Source organism: Oculina patagonica, chromosome 6, assembly GCF_052425735.1.
Source record: "Oculina patagonica isolate OP01 chromosome 6, crgOcupat, whole genome shotgun sequence".
Lineage (NCBI taxonomy): Eukaryota > Metazoa > Cnidaria > Anthozoa > Scleractinia > Oculinidae > Oculina > Oculina patagonica.
The window spans coordinates 17,354,621-17,372,098 of NC_135763.1; the positions used below are offsets into that span (position 1 = coordinate 17,354,621).

Genomic DNA, 17,478 nt, shown 5'->3' on the forward strand with positions numbered 1-17,478 from the left:
TTGCTACCATATTGACCATTACTTTGGGTATTCATCAAATGAATATGACATCAGAAAAGGAAAGTTCTTTATCAATTTTGTGACGTTTGCTTTTTGCGTCACGGTCCAGACGACTTTGTATCTCGTGACTGAAGGAACTCCATACAAAATCCTGCTACACTTTTCCAAGTAATCCTCGGAACACGTGACTCCTAAGTGGTCACACAATCTTTGCAAAGTTTCCTTGGGTCTTAATACTGTTTCGTGTCCTGGAATGTCGATAACGGCATCTCCATACCGTTCCCTAACGCGTTGATTGGCGGCTGCCATCCCAAAGTATATTTCAATTGCCCTGTCAAGTTCTGTTGCGTTGTTTATCTGTCGTAAAAAAAAAGCAAAAAACAAACAAAAACAAATTGCAATCAATTTCAGTGGTACACACATTTTCAAATCGAAACTGCTATGGCCATTGGAGATAGTCTACTATTAATCAAAACTTATTGTGACCTTATATCGGAGCTGCGTGCTTTTACCACGTAGATAAATCTTAATTTCGGTGCCTAAAGAATTGCGCAAAACATTTTTACGTAAGTAAAACGGATTGTCCATCTCAATTCTTAATCTGCTCCTGTTGATAGTCGGTTTAGCTAGCATGTTCCCGAAACCTAACGCACGCGTTCTAGCTTGCCCAGTCGTACAGGGTAGAATGCACCGAGTGCACCTATTTCTAAAGTGCTGGAATAGGACATAACTTAAAAATAATCTAGCTGATGTGAAAACCTTAATAAGTTTGCGTTCTTACTTTTACTCCTTCTTCCCTCACTGCGTCACGTGAACCTGTTTCGCGAAGCATTATGGTTGCAATGTTGTCAAATGGGTTCCTGATGACGTGTATAAATTTCATTGGCAGTTGAACGACTTGACGGATTTCTTCAAAAAGGCTCATTCGGCTGCTGTTCATCATTAACTGCCTTGCTGTAGTACCTCCTTTCTTATCACCAATAACCTTTCAAAGAAGTATCAAAAAACGGAAATCAATACTTTTAACAAGCAGCTATTTCAAAACAAAATAGTGTTTCGTTTCAGGATCGCGCGGAACGAGTAGAATGACGGCAACGTTTGAAGAGATGAGGGCTTGTGAAATTCCTGAGAACATCCTGGGCCGAGAATGAGTATTATGGGAGAATTCATTCTTGTCCCCATAGCCCTTTTGTTTCTTTTAGCCGGGTGGGCCTTGGCACGAACAAAACGACGGGCTCTGGAGACACAGGATTTCCAGTCCTAGATTCGAGGACTTCCGGTCTTCAGTATGAAAGAATGTATGAGAGAGTCGTTTCGTTTTTGACTTCCGTTTAGGAATTCTTTGTTCCAAACAGCCAATCAAAAAAATTCGAATTAATTCAAAAATCCTATGTTCCCAGAGCCCACCTTTTTTTTTCGTGCGAAGGCCCAGCCGGTTAAGAGAAACGAAAGGGGTATGGGGACGAGAATGGGGAGAATTGCAAAGCAGTGAAGTTTTTTTGCATACCGGAGGTAAGTTTTATGAATGTATCATAATTTGTTTCGTGTATTCAATTTGCCTTTGAGCGGTAATTCCACCTTCCGTGGGAGCAAACACGGGACAATCGAAGGCATCCTGTCTTTGTTTGTTCTTAGAAGCGCTTTCATTGGCAGACATTTTCTTGCTATATCAAAATTTCGCTAGAATTTTTCATTTAACAATTAATTACAGAAACAGCTTCTTTGTAATTGACCAATACATCGCTATAATCGAACTTGAAAGTATTGAAGTCGTCATTCGACATTTGAAAGACACATGTAAAGACGGTCTATCACTCAGGTTTCAACGGTCTACCACACGAAGTGTGATAGACCGTTGAAACGAAAATCGGGCGTATGGCTTTCCAAAACACTAGAAAAACAAAATAAGGACAGTAGGGAAGGTGTCAAGCTTTATTGAAGCTTTTTAAAGGAAAAAGGAGATATTTTCAACTTATTTTTGAATCCATACAAACGCTCATAGTAAGCCACATCAGTCATGCGGGTCCTCTATCCAGGTCGAATAGGAATTTGGAAATGTTGGTTTTTCAGGAGGGAGGAAAACCGGAGAACCCGGAAAAAACCCTCGAAGCAAGGAAGAGAACCAACAACAAACTTAACCCACGTATGGCACCAGCCGAAATCGAATCTAGGTCACATTGGTGGGAGGCGAGGGCTCTCACCACTGCGCCATTCCTGCCACGCGACTACTTGTTACTAAGAACTACGTATTACTTTATTTTGGTGGAAAGTGGTATATTAAATGTGTAGTGTTTGCACAACACAAAGAGTGGAGGTTGTGAGGTTTCATGATCTCACAACCTCATGACCGCCGCACTACAACTAACCTAAGAACAAACTTACCTTTATTTTATTTTGATATCCTCCTTGCCATAAACCAGGAATATTGTACGTGTACACTGTTTCAGACCGACTAGTCAGGATAGAGTTTTTTGCACGAAAATCGAACATCGCTTGCTTCGTCGAGAGCTGATGAAGGTCATAAAATAACATATATTTTTGCAGATGTTTCTGTTTAAGTACTGGTGACGTGACTGGTACTTTGTCCAACGCTTAAGCACATTGTACTCATGAGGGATAATTATCTCTGGGTGAGCGTCCAATATAGCGCCCACTAAGCTGTGACTGCTGCGAGGATATCCAATGAACATCACAAATCTCTCCACTCCATCGTACACTTTGAAGAGTCTTTCCGCAGGAGAAAGGAAAGGCGTTTCTTCTGCAAAAAGAAAATAGGTTAGTAACTTTAAGATCCCGGCTAAGACTGATCATATTTCACTCATAGCTGTGTGGTGCGGTGGCTTGTTAAAGAAGGCAGGGACCAAAAGAAGATGGCACGTGTATAATAAACGCGAGGACGGTCTCATCCTGATCTAACCAGTTGAGCCTGCTCGAAGAAGTTGCTAACATCTTTACATACCGGTTTTAACGTCCGACGTTGTTGTTACAGTGCTGGACGACATTTTGCTTTCGTTATTAGCATGTTTTTTCTGTGGGGACGGTTGTGGAATAGATCTGCAAGCTTCATATTCTGTTCTCCGACTGATAATGTAAACAACCAAAACAGAGCCAACTAAAACTGCTGTAAACAAAAAAGGCGACCTCATCTTTTACAATGTCTCTGAAAATAAAGAAAACAGGATGAATTGCAACATTAAACTTTTCACTCGCAAGGCAAGTCAAGTTCAAATTGATAAAGCTTACTAGGTAAAGCCAAACGAAATTTTCCCAAACACAAACAGCACCGAAGGTGAATAAAACGAGCGCTGAAAGGGTTTTACTACAATGATCACACATAGGGTGTTTTCTAATGTAGCTGACAGAACCCTCGCTTGTGACTCACGCTCTCTTTATACCATTTAAGGAGCCAAATGACGTGCTATCATTCTTTAGGAAGATATTGAAACTGAGTTTTACTTAAATTGAGGTTACAGTAAACAGCTACATTTTTTTATATTCAAAATTGAAATATATAGGGAGCTTAATAAAGCATAGTTTAACTTTTCATTGAAAGAAAAAACAATGAACTCAAAACCTCTGAATTTGTGAGAAATTTTTGTTTTCGTGTGTTACACAAGTAGTAGGCCTCCTTCGGTCTGCGTTAACCACACAAGTTACATAATCGTCCAAAACTCTCCAGCAATCAACTAAACAACGGCATCAAAACACAATTGTTTTGCCTGCAGTGGAGACGTTTTTGATTGGTGAACGTTTAGTTGGGATAATTTTATTCGCGTATTAGGCCATGGAGTCATAAACGTAGAGGGCGGATAATGAGAGAACGAGGCCACTATCCATCCAGCCTCATTCCTAAAGCACGCTTTTCAAATTTCTCCCGAACTCGAGTGCGAATCCAAGATGGCACTCGCCCGATTAAAATGCGCTCGTTGGCTAAAATACGCCTGCATTCCAGGCTAACAATTGCTCGATGTTAATCACTTAATACACCTTTGAAAAAATAAGTTTACAATCAATTGACTTCAGTTAATTTCAACAAACTTTCCCTTACCTTTTCCTGTTTCCCCTGACCATGCAGTTTCGTGTTATTATGAAGGAACAAGCTTGCACCGAAGTTTAACAACAATAATTGACATGTTCAATGAAGTTCTATTATTTATATGATAATAACCAAAACTGAGGTGAATGCGTTTCGTTTCTAACGTTGCGTAGTTACACTCGTTTTTAAAAAGGAACGTCTATTTTTAGGCCGAGGCTATAAGTTTTTTTCTTACTCATACGAATTGGCCTTCTGAGCCATCCCAGTGGGTCGCATTACTAGTTGGCCCTAATACGCATTTGCAAGTGAGCGCTGTTTACAGCTAATTTGAGAAAGGTTGTCGGAAAAAAGCACAAAAGTGCACGTTACAAGACCGAAAGGTGGTCTGGGTATTAACTTGAATTTTGCATATTGGCCTGCAGGAAATGTACAAGTTTTTATTTTTGCACGTGAAGATTTTGTTTTTCTTCTCTCAGGAGACTTTTTTTTATATAGCTTTACTTTTACTGTCACCCCCGGCATGTCTTTGAGTTTTGAAAATTCTTCATAAATTCAGCGTGGCTAAAAGTACCTTGTTTCCACATGTCTGAAGAGAAAGAAAAAGTGGAAATTCGGCGTTTGTCAAGTCGCCATCTTATTAGTATTCAGCACGTGCAGTAGCTCTCTACTTCTACCCATACTACCTTTCAGTCTAGTCGCGCGTGCACTTAATTTGTGCTTTTTCCGACAACCTTTCTCGAATTAACTGTATAATAATTAACTATACGTATACATCGACTCCGTACTCGCTAGCTCTATTTATTATTATTATTTCCCTGATTGTCTGATATTTCATACCGGAAACAGAAGAAAGTAACGTAAAATTATGACCACAGAATAGGCCTCTTTCGATATATTAAAATTCAGCTTGGTAGCGAGGCCGATAGGACACAAACAAAAGAAAAGATTAAACATGCTTGTAAAATTTCTTTTGTTTGTGTACCAAGCTAAATTTTAATATATCGAAAGAAGCCTTTATATTCTTATACCAACTTATTAAAAAATGTCTATTATTTTACAAAGATTAATTCATTTGTAAACGCGAACGACAGAAAATAGTTTGTGATAAAATTATTTAAAACAAAAGACTCAAAAAGTTGAATATATAAAGTTCTTTGTTTATGAACAATCGATAGAAACCGTCTTTTCACAGAAACAACTTCTGTCGCAATAGTTGTTGAATACAGCGGGTGGCATATATGAAAATTATGCTAAATTCTATATTATTTATTTTAATTTTGGGTAGGTTGTTTTCAGACAGTAACGGACGATTCTCTCTTGGCCTCCTTTAATTTTCTCAGCCCTGTCTCGCTTTCCTGACTTTTAGCGCCCGCGCCTCCGCTAACAGGTCTTAGCACGTGCACTGTTCACATCGCCATTTGTATTTGGTATATTTGTAAGTAAATTTCAAATATAAATTTCAGATGAATATCTTAATATAAGGAGGAATTGTAGAAGAGCTTTCGATGTGCCACCATTGCTCAGAGTATTGTTTTGTCGCTAGGGCTGTTCACAAGTTGCTTTGCAACTTTTTGGTAACTTTTTAAATTTCGAGCAAGTTTTTTCTTTTCGAGGAACTTTGTTTTCTTTCGCGCAACTTTGTGCATTCTCAGCAATTTGTAGGCCGAGGATTACCTGAGTGCTGTTCGAAAGCTATAGGACTGTTTCCGAGCATTTTCTGAATCTTTCCAAAGATTAACGTAGTTTACCAAAGTGGCTTCGCTAAGCATCTTGGCTAACCTCGGCTTCTTCAAATTTACGAGCATGCGCAGTGCACAGTGTTTTAAAAAGGAGATCAACTACCAAGTTAAAAATGTCGTTAAAATGTCACGATGCCTTCAACAAAATAATAACAGTTTGTCTACATTTTATGCTACGCCATAATGTAATATTACTTATAGTTTGCTACCATATTGACCATTACTTAGGGTATTCATCAAGGTATTCATCAAATGAATATGACTTAAGAAAAGGGAAGTTCTTTATCATTTTTGTGACGTTTGCTTTTTGCGTCACGGTCCAGACGACTTTGTTTCTTGTGATTGAAGGAACTCCATATAAAATCTTGCTGCACTTTTCCAAGTAATCCTCGGAACACGTGACTCCTAAGTGGTCACACAATCTTTGCAGCGTTTCTTTGGGTCTTAGTACTGTTTCGTGTCCTGGAATATCGATAACGGCATTTCCGTATCGTTCCCTAACGCGTTGATTGGCGGCTGCCATCCCAAAGTATATGTCAATTGCCCTGTCAAGTTCTGTTGCGTTGTTTATCTGTCGTAAAAAAAAAAACAAGCAAAAGAAAAATTGCAATCAATTTCAGTGGTATGCACATTTTCAAATCGAAACTCCTATGGCCATTGGAGATAGTCCACTATTAATCAAAACTTATTATGACCTTATATCGGATCTGCATGCTTTTACCACGTAGATAAATCTTAATTACGGTGCCTAAAGAATTGGGCAAAAAAATTTACTTAAGTAAAACGGAATTGTCCATCTCAATTCTTAATCTGCTTCTGTTGATTGTCGGTTTTGCTAGCATGTTCCCGAAACCGAACGCACGCGTTCTAGCTTGCCCAGTCGTACAGGGTAGAAAGCACCGAGTGCACCTATTTCTAAAGTGCTGGAATAGGACATAACTTAAAAATAATCTAGTTGATGTGAAAACCTTAATAAGTTTGCGTTCTTACTTTTACTCCTTTTTCCCTCACTGCGTCACGTAAACCAGCTGTGTTCCGAAGCATCATGGTTGCAATGTTGTCAAATGGGTTCTTGATGACGTGTATAAATTTCATTGGCAGTTGAACGACTTGACGGATTTCTTCAAAAAGGCCCATTCGGCTGCTGTTCATCATTAACTCCCATGCAGTATGACCTGCTTTCTTGTCACCAATAACCTTTCAAAGAAGTTTTCAAAAGCGGAAACAAAATATCTTTTAAAAATTACAATAAGTCTAAAACTTTGGAGTCGCCGTCAGAGTTAAATAACTTATTTCAACGCAGATACTCTCAAAAGACAAAACTGTTTAAAAGAATATCTGCTTAAAATATTTAAGGGGAAGTATCGCCAGGATTTTGTGTTTTTTTTTTGCGTTTAAACTTTAGTGTAATTATCTCAAATTGTTTGGAAAATAATTCTAAAAAACATAGAGGAAGATGTCAACCAAATGCTCAAAAAAAGAACAAATCATGATCGTTTATAGCGTATTTTGGAAAATTACGTGCGTTAACTTGGCTAGAAATTCAAACCTTCTGGCGGAAATTTTCAAGTTGTGACAATGCTGAAACTTTAAGTATTTGTTCATCCATCCTTTGCGGAAATTTTGATATGTCAACCATGTGCCCATGATTTTTTACGTTGCCATGGCACTGTCATAAATACACGCTGGTCTTTCCAAAAATCGTCATTTTTAACATTTTCTTTATTTTTTCTAGTTTGTTGAAACAGAATTGCACGATTTGTTTACTTTTTTACATTCCATAAGCATTCTGGCTTGATTTTGCATCATTTTCCGTTATTTTGTGACTTTCTAACAAAATGCTGAAATCCAAGATTGCGGATCCAAGATGGCGGCTCTAATGACGTCACGAGACGCATATGACGCTACAGCTTGTAGAGTAAGCTACGGGATTTCTTCGCAGTGCAAAAAATTTTTGCTACGCCTTAATATAACGAAAACTCCGGTGAGGGGTTTCATCCACTCCACCCCCTCCCCCCTTGTACGATGGTAGGGGTATAAATTTGCTTGTACGTCCGAGGGTTAAAACTGAAGTGAGGAAATTGGCCGAAAGATAATTTGAAAAGCCTTTAAGAGGTCAGAACTTTCTAAGAAAGAAGACAAGACTTAATTCATTTTCCTTTTGGTCGGTTTTTCGCTAACAAACTTGGAAACTTTTAACTGAATGACATTTTATGAATTGGAAAATACTTAATTTAACTCATAGCGTTTTACGCCCGCGCTTCTTCATTATCTACCTCGGTTATTATCACAGATTTCTTGTTTAGAACCACTTATTAATTTATTTTGGTGAAAGGTGGTACCGTGTCTGCAAAGTGTGTGCACAACACGAAGAGTACTAGTGTAGGGTGTGAAATCTCGCGACCTACAACCTCATGACCGCCGCGCTACGAACCACTATGCACTAACATAAGAACGAATTTATCTTTAAATGACATAAACCAGGAACACTGTACTTGTACACTTTTTTTTAAACTCGCTAGTCAGGAAAGAGTTTTAAGCTCAAAACTCAAGCATTGCCTGATCCATGGAGAGCTAAAGAAAACATAAAATAAAACATATTTTTGCAGGTTTTTCTGTTGTTCATAGATCTCAATTTCTTGTTTAAAAGCCTGTTTCAATTTCTCGTTCAGAGTCTTAGTTTATTTTGGTAGAGAGTGCTTTCGAAGAGTGGACTGATGTTGTGAGGTCCCGTAATTTCACAATCTCATGACCATAGAGGCGCCACAAAGGTAAGGACAAGCTTACCTTTATTCTCTCTTGATACCCTCCTTGCCATAAACCAGGAATATTGTACGAGTACACTGTTTCAGACTCCGCAGTCAGGATAGAGTTTTTTGCTCGAAAATCAAACATTGCTTGCTTCATGGAGAGCTGATGAAGGTCATAAAATAAAAGATATTTTTGCAGGTTTTTCTGTTTAAGTACTGGCGACTCGTACTTTGTCCAATTTTCAAACAGATTGTACTCATGAGGGATAATAATCGCTGGGTGAGCGTCCAAAATGGCGCCCACCAAGCTGTGACTACTACGAGGATATCCAATGAACATCACAAATGTCTCCACTCCATCGTACACTTTAAAGAGTCTCTCCGCAGGAGAAAGGAAAGGCGTTTCTTCTGCAAAAAGAAAACGGAAACTCATCTGTCAAAACACTGAGTAGTATTTAACAAATCGATGACATTTTTCCATGGTCTACACTCTTATAGACCATAGAAATGACGTCAGAAAATGTTCAAAACTCAAGTGGAACCACGAGCCGTTAGGCGAGTGGTTTCACTGCAAAGTTTTGGACATTTTATGGCGTCATTTCTATGGACTATAAGAGTGTAGACCATGGAAAATGTCGTCGATTTGTTTTATACCATAACAAACTCGAACAAGTATTTATATATCAAAAGCGATGCCTGACCGTGAAGAAACTTAGCCGGGGGACGTAAAGATTCCCGACACGTAAAAACGAAAAATTATGATACAAAAGAAGATGAACAAGATTTCAAAGAATAACTATTTTAATTACCTTTTATTCTCTCGTTCTCTCTCTTTATTCTCTCGAGTGTGTGCCTATCGCTAGAAGCGAGCAAGATGATTTTTTTTCTGAAGATCTTGTTAGCGCTCGTTCAGTGAACGTCGACAGTTCGCTAAGTCCGCAGCCAGTTCGCTAGCACTGTTCTTCCCAGTTAGACAAAAAAATCAAAAGCCTGGTAAATTTTCTTTCGACAGATCACCTGAGTAGAAGTCCAATCCTGATTCCGAAAACAAATGCGTTCTTGATTCAAGCAAAGCAAGATGAAATTCGCTTTCATAATTTCGTGGAGACCAAACTTACACATTTCTAGCCCGCGCGTGTGCGTGGCGTGATCTGACGTCACTTTCATGCTCTATTTAACAAATAGATTTCATTTTGCCGTGCGTCTGTTCAGTAATAGATCACAGATGACGTCAAAATGTGGTATGAACAGAGAAGTGGCCCACGAGGCGCTAGCCGAGTGGGTCACTGATGTTCATACCACATTTTGACGTCTTCTGTGATCTATTACTGAACAGACGCACGGCAAAATGAAATCTATTTGTTTTATATAATAACACAAGACTTCAGCACACTTCTGTGTGAGCAATGCTGCCGTACCGATGAGCTAAGTTGTTTTGATTTCGCTATTAAGTTTTCGTTAACACGAAGCATTGTTAATCCGATTGAATAAACAGAAAAATGGTCAATTGAAAGTCAATGAAAAAACTAACCTTTATTCCGATTTGGAAAGTTGTTCAAATCTGTAAGCATTAACCGAAGCGTTCAACCGCAATTCGTTTGTTTTCCGTGGCGTCGTCCAACTGTACAACATCGGTCAAACTTTCATACAGATTTCGGATAATTTCTCGAATAATTCACTGTCTTCTTCAAGCTTGTTTCGCCCAGTTAAATGCTTCGAAAGGTGAACGATGCTTGGCATATTGTTTCTCACTGAAGATTTGTAATTAAGCTGAACTTTTTTGCTTTGTTGTGGCCCCGCAAGTTTGAAAAACTTTGCCGACAACTCTGATCTGGACTATGAACTCTGATCACGCGCGCGAGTCACACCACCGCGTGACGTCATCCATGTGTCTGTACTCTGATAGATCATAAGTAAGAACCAATCAAAATGCGCGTAGAATTCAGGTTATTATATAAACTCTCATCGACCATAACTTTGGACCAATAAGCGCGCGAGAATTCTCTCGGTTATGGTATAAATAACTATGGTAATTAACTGCAGAATAACCCGCCATCCTTTAGCCGCCTTTTCAAAAACGTCGATTCTTTGTAGATACGCAGTGGTTGACATCATACTTGCCGAGTGGCCGCCCGGTGCTCTGAATTTTTTTGGAGCTTTAACTCAAGGAAGAAACAGAATTAGAAAAGATCCACGGGGTATATGAAACCCGAGGACGGTCTCAACCAGGTCCAACCTATTTAGCCTGCTTGAAGAAGTTGTCATCTTCTTTACTTACCGGTTTTGCGGCCTGTCGTTGTTGCTTGAGTGGATGACGTTTTGCTTTCGGAGTAAGCATTTTCTTCCAGTGGGGACATTTTTGGAACAGATTTAAAAGCATCCTTTTCTGTTCTGCGACTGATAATGTAAACAGCCAAAACAGAGCTAACAAAAATTGCTGTAAACAACAGAGCAGACGTCTTGTTTAAAACGTATCTGAAAATAAAAAATACGGTGAATTGCATTAAAGCATTCAGACGAAATCCGCCAGGACTTCGAGTATTAATAGGGAAAACGTACCAAATTTATTTACATCTTATTGCAAGCTTTTGTGTTACTGTTTCAAATATCTTCTCAAGAGAAATCATTTCTAACAACACAAAACATCGAAAATAGATTTCGAAGTTCCACTGAATTTCACTGAATCGCTTCAAAGATGATTTTACAAAATAGCTACTTTACCTAGAGCCAGCAATCTTTAAATTTCATTTTCTCAGGCTCTGATAAGCAATTGTTGTTGGTGTTATCACGGTTAATTAATTTACATCTTGAAATGGTACAAAATAACGCAATAGGATTTAAATTTCTCTGGTACTCGATTTTTGTGCAACTAGAACTAATATTACTTGATTCCCTGATGGATTGCGTCTTTTAAAACATTTCAGTTTCAAGAGTAGTCAAGCTCAAATTTATAAAGATTAGATTAAAACAAACGAAATTTGACAAACACGAACAGCACCAAATACAGCGCTAAAGAGGGCCGGTTCACTGAAATGGCCACACAGACCAACAACGTAGGAACTGAAGGCATTAAGACTGAATCAGTTGGCATACTTATGCAGTTGACATTCTTGTGAAGGAAAACGATCGTCGTCTGAAATGGCCATATATGAAAGGGGTGAATAAGAGTGCGCAAATCCGCCGACCCGCACTATTTTTTGGCTAAATCCGACAATCTAACACTATTATATTTTCGTTCAAATTCAAAATCTTGATGAGTAATTTCTTTGATATTGATTTTGTTATAAAGTTTAACGCTACAAAACCACAACGAGGTCATTTTCAAGTGGGAATAAAAATATAAAATTAGCATAAATATGTAGTGAAAAGGCACGCATATGTCGTGACAGAAAAATGTCACACATGCTACACCTTAGTAACGCCCTGCGTAGAAATTTAGCTTGTTTCCTATACGTAAATCCGTAAAATAACATGTAAAAATAAGTTGTACGGTTTACACTATGTATAAATACAAGCATGTAATTCTAATTTGTAAAACTCCCTGAAGAAGTCCGCGACAGTCGGACGAAACGCGTAGGAGAATAAATCAGTTTTACAAAACAAATATTGTTCGCAGAGTGCTGCTCACGCGCCACTCCCCGCCTTATCGCTACACTCGCCACTCGCACGTTCCCCAAGGTATATTCGCGCGTGCCCCAAGGTGAGCCTGCACGCAGGCTACGTCAGACCCATGCCACGCGATCGCTCGCTGTAGCTATAAATAATCATTTACCTATTTTAAAAATATTTACGAATACTCTGCGCTCTGTTTGTGTGAAATATATATTTTTGTGTTAATCAAGCGTTTGGCTCGGAGGGAGTACAAGTCGTACAATTTCGCCAGAACGTGTTGAATGTTGCAGGAAAACGACGTTTTCTGGATATTCCAATTTTTGTTTTGAGTTTATTTTGGGAATCGAAACGAAAATTGCAAGCTCATCAAGAATTTGTCAAGGCACGGGAACACGTCATCGGGCCAGGGGAATTACCTGCTTGATTACCTTTATTTTTATACTCGCAAATGTTCGTCGGACGACGCTAAACGAAGAAATACAACGGGATGGCCTTAGTCTACTCTTTATTTTGGCGTAAAACGGACTTCTTTTTAATGCCATTCACGAACTGGTTTGGATTTATTTTATTGAACATTCGGAACAAAATAAATTTTTGCATGCGTAAGCAGGAATTTATCCGGCATGCGGTGAAGGAAGTACATGTCACGCACACTCCGTGACCACGCAAACACGATTTGTGTGTTTCTCAAGTGACTGCTTTTCTAAAGATTTTTTACTGTGCGGCGCCGTGCCTTTCTAGCCAAAGAACTGAAAGAGGTTGTCAAGCATTAGCCGCACGGTTTTAAACTGCTTGAATTTTCTTGCCTACAGTTTATAGGTCGGCCCTGATATGCCACGTTAAAGCCCTGCTAAGAAACAAATTTTAAAACTAACTTTAGGACTCAAACTGATCCTACCTGATTCTTCTGCCTGGCGTAATTGATCCCATATTGAGGACGATTTTTCACATGAAGTTCCCTTCGAGAGTACAATACACTGAAAATAGAACAAATAAAAGGAACAATGCCCCAAATGCAAGCTCCAGAAATTAACAATAGCAACTGCAGCACAAGAGGACCAGTAGAATAAAGCTTCCTAGAGCTGCATGCTACACCACGTTTCATTGCTTGTGTTTTAGACAATACGCCAACATACCGACGAAGACCGACCAAAGTGATTCGAGCTTCGTTTATCCACGATCCGAACTTCCTGATTTCTTCGCTCGCCTTCGTTTCCCCTCTCGTTTTTTACCTCGCTCGCCCGCGTTTTTCGCTCTTCCCCAACAACCGAAAGCCTGTGGGAAATGATCGAATGGTGGGTATTTTGTGTTTCGGCGGGGGGGCGTGGTGGGCTTGTGATTAGCAAAAACGAAAAATCGTGATAAATAGGCCAAAAATAAAGATAAAGTGCACTTTTATGATCCAAATAAGGAATATACCTATTGTTCTTTCTGTCACGAAATTCTCGTCACGATCCTATGTGGGGAACCATGGTAACGGCAGAAGAGCATGTGCTGGATCTGTAGCCGCCATCTTGGATTTGATGAGTTCGCGTCCATTTCCTCGCCGCAGTTTGGCATATTCGTTTAAATTTCCATGTATTTTCGTAGTCAGTGAGCACTTCTGGTGAATGATGCCTTTTACATCAGTGTACTGCCATAGTTTTCATTATCAGCGTGCTTTTGGTGATCCCGAAGTCCTCGTTCACCAAGGTTTTGTTCGTCTGCAACCACAGGTACCCCAAGCTCTATGGGAGATATAGACTGTGTGACCTTTGTTCAGCGTTGTGTGAGTGTTGTTAATTGAGCGTCACGGCGGCCGTTGCGTAACAGCGAAATTATAAGGATTTGTATGGGAAATAACGATTCCTGCTTTAATTTAAAAATGCGAACTAGTTTTCAATATAAAAAAAAGACGCTACCTAAAGTCCTCTAAACAAAATTTAAATGCAGGGCTGACCAAACAGCTAGGGACTGATGTTATAAATTTATTTTGGCCCAATATTTCGGTTGAACAAAACCAACCTTCATCAGGGGCATACAATGCTAAGTGAGTATGGAAAAAAACGGTAACAAAATTTAAATAAACTAAGATGAAAAACCTTTACGTGATAGGCTGATAATAAGAAAACAAAACAAATAACGGTAGAAGATAGAAATAGCATACAACTGACAAACAAAATATATCAAGTTTCATCCCGTCTATTCATGCCATATGGTTCAAGTGTTTTCCCTTTAGAAATTAAAAATGCTTCTGTGGCTTTGCGGATGCTGTCTCTATGTGAGTTTCCTCTGTCTGTTTTTCTTTCTCCTATGTGGTTTTTGGAGCGATTTAGCATGATTCCAGTGAGTTATATTTCCATTGCCTGGGAATCGCGCTAAATTGCTCCAAAAACCACATAGGAGAAAGAAAAACAGTCAGAGGACTAATTAGGTAGGTTTTTTTTTATTGAAAACTAACACAACGCTGAACAAAGGTCACACAGTCTATATCTCCCATAGAGCTTGGGGTACCTGTGCTGCAACGCAGGCTACGAAAGCGTGCGATCCCAAGTTCTATGTTATGTTCAATCAAGGGCAATGTGATGGAATACATGATGATCGGAAGTAAAACGTTTGTGTTCCGCATGCACACATTTAAAGATTTGGAGGTTCAACTATTTAATACATATATCGAGCAACTGCATAGGTCAGTAAATTTTGTTTTTATTTTGCGGGATCACCACAGTGCACATGAAAACCAAATCGAGCCAAAGCCAACAGTAAAGCAATGCCTCGCTGAACGTCCTCTCTGATTGGCTAGGCTGGTAAACCGCGTAGCAAAGCATTTCATTGGTTCAAATACAAAGACACTTACGTCATCAATTTGCAAGTCGACAACGGCGCATACAATTATTCGGGGGTTTTTTTGGTTTTTTTTCCCCACTTTGGATATCACGAGTACACATTTACTTCTCGATACGCAGCGTGACTTGTTGATGACTTCTATCTTTTCCAAGTTGCTTTCCGCTAATTTTAACAACAGTTAGTTTAGACCAAAAATTTGCGAAATCTCGTAGTCCATAGTCCAGTGCAAGTCGCCGACAGGGCATGCTTTTGGGAGGGTCCTGAAGGGGGGGGGGGGGGGGGGCACCAAATCCCATTTCCCAGCCCAAAATTTGCCCAAATCCCATTTCCCAGTCTATTTTTTTCTAAATCCCAGTCCCAGCAGTGAAATTCCCAGTGCGTGGAAAATCTGGTCTCAAGCGAATTATATCTGTGTTGTTTTGATTGTCCTAAACGTAGCCCACTCCCTGAACTTTCCCTTCGGTGCCCAATATAGGGATTGAACCCAGGCGCAGGAAGAGCGAGTCCAGGATAACTTGTATGCGCATGCTTAGAAATCCGTCGCCCCCAACCCTTACAAAGAAAGGGGGTGACCAAACCATATTCCACAGCACCTTTGGACATGCACGCGCACAGATGATAAATTAAAAAGGTTGTATTTGTGGATTTAGTACCTATTTTGCATAGTTTAATTATTCATTTTAGCGAGCTATTTTTACCTTAGCGCACCCGTTACATGTAAGAAACGTCACACGTCTCTGTCGTTTTTCATTGGTTTGTTTTTTTAAAAGAATGCACATGCAAGTTATCCTGGACTTTCTTTTCGCACCTGGGTCGCAGAAGGGATAGTTCAAGGACTGGACTATCCAAAATCATGCTCTGCTAGTTATGATCACTAATATTGTTGAGAATATCACTTTTCATTTGTTCGTTTGTCTTGTAGAGAATAATAGAAATTTTTTGTAGCTTTAACTAAAGCTATCAAGTTTTTATCCCGTACCTACCACTACCCTGACTGACAACAACTTGCTGTCACTTCTTTTAAATATTCCATTTGGCCCATGCTCAGTCATAGCTGTTCCGCTGAGCAGCTTAATCACTTCACGAAAATTGATAAAGACTTGATGGACACTCGTGCAGTGCGGTCGTTTCGTTTCAGAATTTTCAACGTTAGTTTTAACTATTTTTTGCCGGACTTTAAGAACATAACATTATAGAGCGCAAAATATGCAGGTTTAGTCATGTACTGATACGCTTCCTATTCCCATTTTTTGTTTCTGAATCCCAGTCCCAGTGACCTAAATCCCATTTTCCCAGTTAAAAATAGGCAATTCCCAGTCAAAATAGGCAAATCCCAGTTCCCATTTTACCCCTTCAGGACCCTCTTTTGGATATCACGAGTACACACTTACTTCTTGAGACGCTGCGGGACTTCTCGATGACATCTATCTTTTTACTTGTTTTGTGTAGACAAGGTATGGCTGTTTGCGTGATTACCTGATATCAGTCAATTGTTCGTTTCGTAAGCAAACTAGAAAAGAAACGTCTTATGTACGTTGGCTGTTCGTTTTCGCTAACATGAACAAGCAAGATGTTATGTTTACTTGTTGTTACAATGCCCGTTGAAAAGACTAAAACTTCGAGGCTAAAATTCGTAAACATTAGGAATAGTTTTTCAGTATGCACTAACATTTCCCCCCTGCTTTTGACTAATCGTTATTTAAAGTTTATTTAGCGCATGCCGTCTTTTTTGCTGCTGTATTTCGCTGGGAACTTTTTGCTTTTGTCTCGACAACTCTTGTCAAAAATACCTCAAGATTTTCTCACCTCTATCGATGGCAATTTGTAGTTTCAGTGCATTGTTTTCAGTACATAAGAAAACTGTTTTGTCAAAAGCTTTTTACATGTTAAAATGTTTTGAAACGATCTTAGTTTATATTTACTTTCTTTACTCAAGCTGTGGTGTGTATCGCCAAGAGCTGGCCAACCTTGGTTGCGACTATCAAATCAACCAACCTGCTACGTACTATATTTAAGCTTTCACTTCCAGACTGAAATCAAGAAAGCGCAAATCATCTCAAAACCGACGTTGAAATATTTCAATTTGCTAGTTGTATCCTTGGCTGTATTAAATCTGTTTGACTGAAATAAAAAAATTGAAAAAAAAAAATTGGCAATTTTTTTTCAAGTTTGTTGCTTATAATTCGTAAAAAAATGACTTCAAATACCGTGACATAGCCCATTTAAGTCATCATTAACCAATCGTCGATCAAAGATTTTTATCACACCTACAGAGACCATAAGCGGCCCCACTTTGATTTAACTCGGCTACAATAATGCCGAAACCCTGCAGAGGCAACAATACAATTAAACATGTTTTGTTTTATGTAAGCTAACAAGCAAGAATAGGCCTTATTCGTATTCTCGGTATTGGACTGGAACTAGCTTGCAATGGAGGCTCATGGGGGTAATCTTTTCAAATGCAAATAACACGAAGCTTTTTTTAATTATATTCCCCCGCACGACCCTCCCTTCC

The 17,478-nt window shown here is 39.2% G+C and overlaps 1 protein-coding gene and 1 pseudogene across 2 annotated transcripts; both read right to left on the reverse strand.

Annotated features, from left to right (window-relative positions):
• Window positions 1–18: 18 nt before the first annotated feature.
• On the reverse strand, window positions 19–4,098 carry LOC144655910 (uncharacterized; annotated as a pseudogene). Its single transcript, XR_013571219.1, has 5 exons — window positions 4,049–4,098; window positions 2,960–3,160; window positions 2,383–2,758; window positions 782–985; window positions 19–357 (listed from the first exon to the last, which is right to left on the reverse strand). The product of XR_013571219.1 is annotated as an uncharacterized LOC144655910 (transcript).
• A 1,241-nt stretch (window positions 4,099–5,339) lies between these two features.
• Window positions 5,340–13,417, reverse strand: LOC144655903 (uncharacterized). Its single transcript, XM_078516084.1, has 6 exons — window positions 13,274–13,417; window positions 13,036–13,114; window positions 10,804–11,000; window positions 8,563–8,933; window positions 6,766–6,972; window positions 5,340–6,346 (listed from the first exon to the last, which is right to left on the reverse strand). Exons 2-6 carry the CDS (start codon window positions 13,065–13,067, stop codon window positions 5,996–5,998), a joined length of 1,158 nt encoding a protein of 385 aa, XP_078372210.1. The 5' UTR covers window positions 13,068–13,114; window positions 13,274–13,417; the 3' UTR covers window positions 5,340–5,995.
• Between the last annotated feature and the right edge of the window lie 4,061 nt (window positions 13,418–17,478).